This window comes from Acanthochromis polyacanthus, chromosome 21 (assembly GCF_021347895.1).
Source record: "Acanthochromis polyacanthus isolate Apoly-LR-REF ecotype Palm Island chromosome 21, KAUST_Apoly_ChrSc, whole genome shotgun sequence".
NCBI lineage: Eukaryota > Metazoa > Chordata > Actinopteri > Pomacentridae > Acanthochromis > Acanthochromis polyacanthus.
The window spans coordinates 31,518,039-31,522,912 of NC_067133.1; the positions used below are offsets into that span (position 1 = coordinate 31,518,039).

The 4,874-nt window shown below is 42.7% G+C and overlaps 1 protein-coding gene across 1 annotated transcript; it reads right to left on the reverse strand.

The window, feature by feature from the left end:
• Positions 1 to 1,858: 1,858 nt before the first annotated feature.
• Positions 1,859 to 3,965, reverse strand: LOC127531565 (uncharacterized). The gene is made up of 2 exons (XM_051941187.1): positions 2,111 to 3,965; positions 1,859 to 1,955 (listed from the first exon to the last, which is right to left on the reverse strand). Exon 1 carries the CDS (start codon positions 3,889 to 3,891, stop codon positions 2,983 to 2,985), a length of 909 nt encoding a protein of 302 aa, XP_051797147.1. The 5' UTR covers positions 3,892 to 3,965; the 3' UTR covers positions 1,859 to 1,955; positions 2,111 to 2,982.
• Between the last annotated feature and the right edge of the window lie 909 nt (positions 3,966 to 4,874).

The following is a 4,874-nucleotide window of genomic DNA, read 5'->3' on the forward strand; positions in this document are numbered from 1 at the left end:
CTCTCCTCTCTCACCTGCAGGGGGGTCCAGAACGACCCCCCATGACCCCTAAGAAACAAAGAGCCCGGCTGACCCCCTCCTTCTTCCCTTCCTTCTCCCTTCTCCTCCTCATTATTCTCTTCCTCCTCTAACCACACCGGATGACGATGATGATGACGATGATGATGATGATGATGATGAGGGGGAGGAGGAGGAGGAGGAGGAGGAGGAGGAGAAGGATGGGAAGAAGGAGGGGCTCTTTGTCGGGGGGTCGTTGTGGACCCCCGCAGGTGGGAGAGAAGAGTCAGCTTCTTCGCTTCCGCGGGGTCCGGAGGGGTCCAGAACAACCCCCCCACCCCACCCCACCCCTCCCCCCCAACCACCACCACCACCCTGTAAGAAACAAAGACCCCTGGCAGAGCCTCTCTTTCCTCCTCCTCCTCCTCCTCCTCCTCCTGCGTACCAAGTGGGGTTGGGGGTCCAGATCGATCCCCTAGGGTAAAAAATGACCCCCTCGGGTACATAAGGGTTAATACAATTTAAAATGTAATTTTAGAAATTGTTTCAGTTAATTGTTCATAACTGATCATTAAATGTAATCACAGCATGGATCATGGGAACTTTACGTCAGGCAAAACAATATCTCACTCACCCCTATCTGACAACCTCTTCAAAGCCCGCCGTGGCTTCTTCACTGGAGCATCATAGCCGAGCCATTTCTCAGGGTAAGGGTGCTCCTCTGTCGGCTCTCTGTCCACAAAATGAAACGAACATACATAACAGCGCTTCGGACTTAAGGTTGAGCGCTTTCAGCCACAGCCGCATGTGCTCCTCATCTTTGGGCGGACGATGTAGATTATATGGAGCCCCACAACACTCCCATCTCTCCACACGATGTTCACAACAAGTTTGTTTCAAAAACTCTCTCCTCTTGGCCCAGTTATTATGGCAGCCTCGACATCTTGATGAAATAAAATCGCTATCTGGTTAGCTTACACCACTCGTTCCTTTTGTTGACAACTCTTTCCTCCTCCTCCTCCTCCTCCTGTGTACCAAGTGGGGTTGGGGGTCCAGATCGATCCCCTAGGGTACAAAATGACCCCCTAGGGTACATAAGGGTTAACAGAGATTATTGGAAGTTAAACAAGACATTGTTACAGAATAAAGAATTCCAAAAAGAAACTCAAAAAAATCATAGATAGACACTGGAAACAAACTAAATTATTTAATAGTTTCAGTAAATATTGGGAATTAATGAAATTTGAAATTCGGAATTTGGCCATATTAATGAGTAAAAAGATTTCTAGAACAAATAAAGAGAGAGAATCTCAAATGATCACAAAAATCATAAAATTATCAAGTAAAACAAATCTGTCTGAGGAAGAAATGAAAGATCTGACAACTGCACAAGCTGAACTAGACAAATATATGAAGAAAAAGCCAAGGGTGCTTTTGTCAGATCTAGGAGAAGATGGCTAGAACAAGGTGAAAAATGTACAAAGTATTTCTTTAACTTAGAAAAAAGAAATTATGAACAGTCGTCTCTGGTCAAACTCAGAATTAATGACACGATATCTGATAATGAAAAGGTAATCTCACAATATGTGGCCAAGTTCTATGAAACAGTTTACACTGCTGATTTAGTAGCCCAAGATAATATTGATGTGTTCCTTAAAGGCTTAGAACCAGGCGTTAAAAAAACTGATGACAACTTTAAGTTAGTATGTGACCAAAAAATTAGCTTAAATGATTTACAAACTGGCATCACAGCTTTGAAAGATAATAAATCACCTGGAAATGATGGGTTAATAGGAGAATTTTACAAAGATTATAGCAAGACATTAACCCCATTTCTGGCAGCAATGTTTTAAGAAGCCTTTGTAACTACTCAGGTCTGATGTTTATGAAGGCCACGAATCATACAGATGTCTTTTAACTTTTTATTATCCCTCTCCAGTCAGCAGACACCGTGAAAACTACAAAATAAAAGACACAGAAACCTTTAAATTACACAAACTCACATGAAAATTATCTCATCACATACACTTGCTATAAAAACTGTTTACACAAAAGACTTTTACAAAAACATGAAACAAATATGAATAACATGAAATAAATAAGTCACAGTTACCGTGTGCGCCTCTCAGACCATCGGAATAGTTCGCTTGTTAGTTTGTCTTCTTCTCTGTAGCACGTTGTAATGGTGTATGACTCTGCCGCCATGTTGCATTTCCCACAATCCTTCACATTGAACCCTGAACTAAACCGTGGTCATGTGACTTATTTATATCTATCAAAAACATTTAAAAACAGTGTTGCATTTTTAACATTAAACATATAAACCTTATTTATTTTACCTTTAAATCAATTTTTATAATTTTACGTATTATTTATAAAAACAATAACAATAAATGAGACCACAATTAAATTACTGTCCCCTGGACAGTTACACTCCCACCAAATTACTGTAATTTATGAAACCTTTACACAAACATTGAATAAATCCAGTAATTTCATCAATTAAACATCTGGTATTTGGGAAGTGGTTTGATTTTTGGTTCCTGTGGAACATACTTTACTTGTTTTCTACAAGCACAACTAATTTATGAATAGGACGTTCAAGTATGGATGAAGTAGTGTTTTGTTGACTCTTGTCCCCACATTTTCGACTTCCCATTTGTACAGTAGCCTTTCGTACTAGTCCATCCTCATCTTTACAAACATCTAGTACCCTTCCAAGCCTCCACTCATTGCGGGGAATTTCCTTCTCTTTCACAATGACAATATCTCCAACCTTCACATTTCTCTTTGAAGAATGCCAGCATTGTCTGAGGGTGATGTTTGCTAGGTACTCTTTCCTCCATCTACTCCAAAATTGTTCCGCCAGATACTGGACTCTGCGCCACCTTTTCCTAACATATACATCCTCTGCTACAAATTCTCCTGGAGGAGGCAGTGGGACAGAACTTTTCATGGTAAGCAAATGGTTAGGCGTGAGTGGCTCTAAACCTTTGGGATCACTGATACTGTCAGTGGTGAGATAACAGGATGCTTCTCATCCAGAGGTAAGGAGGCCTTCTTCAATCTCCCACCCACCCTGAGGATCCCATCCTGCACTACAGGGTCAAGCTGAAACAGCTGATGGCTGCGTGGCAGATTACCGTGACTTAACATTTGCACTTCCTCTTTGAATGCATCTTTTTGTGCTAACTTCACAAGTACAAGACTAGCTTTTCTTCTGTCCTCGACATTTACAGGCTCTGTCATTTTGGTCCCCTTTGCTAATTTCTGAATTCGAGCAACAACATTCAGTACTGTATGCCATTTTGAGAACCGCTCAAATCTCTGCAAAAAACTGTCCTCTTCAACTACTTTTACTTGTAGTATGTGTGTTGTTTTTACTTCTGGATCTCCAATCATAAGCTGTGGAGTAAGTTTTTGTGTCACAATCTCTCTTTCCCACAGGAATTTTGGTCCTGTAAACCAGGTTGAATTCATCAACTCTGACACCTTCAGGCCTCTGGAAGCGTGATCCGCTGGGTTTTGGTCACTGTCGACATAGTTCCACTGTGTTGGATCTGTCGTTTCTTTTATTCTTTGCACTCTATTTGCAACAAAGACGTGAAACCTTCGAGCGTCATTGTTGATGTAGCCCAAAACTACCTGAGAATCTGTCCAGAAGTACTCTTGGTCGATTTTGAGCTCCAGCTCCTCCTTCAATACACTACTGACTGCTGAAGAGACCACTGCAGCTGTCAACTCTAGTCTAGGTATGGTGACAACCTTTGTAGGTGCGACCCTCGCCTTACCTATGACTAAGGAACAATGCACTTTATCCTCTGTCACTACTCTAATGTAGGAACACTGGCCATATCCATGGCTACTGGCATCAGAAAAGTGATGCAGTTCCATCCTCTGTACCTTCCCAAGGTTTTCAGGAGTGAAGCATCTTGGGATCCGGAGTTTCTGCAGATTTTCTAGGTCATTTAACCAGCTCTGCCATCATGGTTTTAATTCTGTGGGTAGTTGTTCATCCCATCCTATGCCCTTTTGGCACATTTCTTGTAGTATTTTCTTTCCCAGTAGCAGGAAAGGAGCTAGGAAACCTAGCGGGTCAAACACTGAGGCAACCGTGGAGAGAATTCCCCGCCGTGTAGCAGGCTTCACCTCCAGGTCGACCTTAAAGGAGAAGGTGTCACTATCCACACTCCATTTTACTCCCAACACAGTCTGAACTGGAAGTTCAGCGTGACTGAGATCCACATCATGAACTCCAATAGCACGTTCACTGTCAGGAATAGATTCCAAAACTTGTCTGTTGTTTGAGATGAACTTGTGCAGGTGTAATCTCCCCTTTGCACACACATTTTGTGCTTCTCTGACCAGTTTGATGGCTGTGCCCACGGACTCTACACTGACAAGGCCATCATCCACATAAAAATTCTTTCTGATAAAGTCAGCTGATAAGTCATTCCATAATTTGCACAACCAGGAGAAGATGTTGCTCCAAAGAGATGGACCCGCATGCGATACTCGACTGGCTCAGATGTTGTGTCGCCATTTTCCCACCACAGGAAACGTAAGTAGTCTCTATCCTCTGGGCTTACATGAAATCTGTGAAACATTTTTCCACGTCACATATCACTGCAATTGGGTGATTGCGGAACCTGCAGAGCACTCCTGTCAGTCCGTTTGTGAGGTCAGGTCCGGCAAGCAAGTGATCATTTAGAGCTGTGCCCTCATACTTGGCGGAGCAGTCAAAAACAACCCTGATTTTCTCTGGCTTCCTGGGGTGATACACACCCTGGTGGGGAATATACCACACATTTCCTGGCATGGGTTGGTTCTCAGCCCTCTCTGCATCTCCATCCCTGAAAACTCCTTCCATAAACTTA

What these genes read in the sequence shown, in the direction of transcription:
- LOC127531565 (XM_051941187.1), bottom strand. Translation starts at nt 3,891, where the DNA reads ATGGAACTGCATCACTTTTCTGATGCCAGTAGCCATGGATATGGCCAG.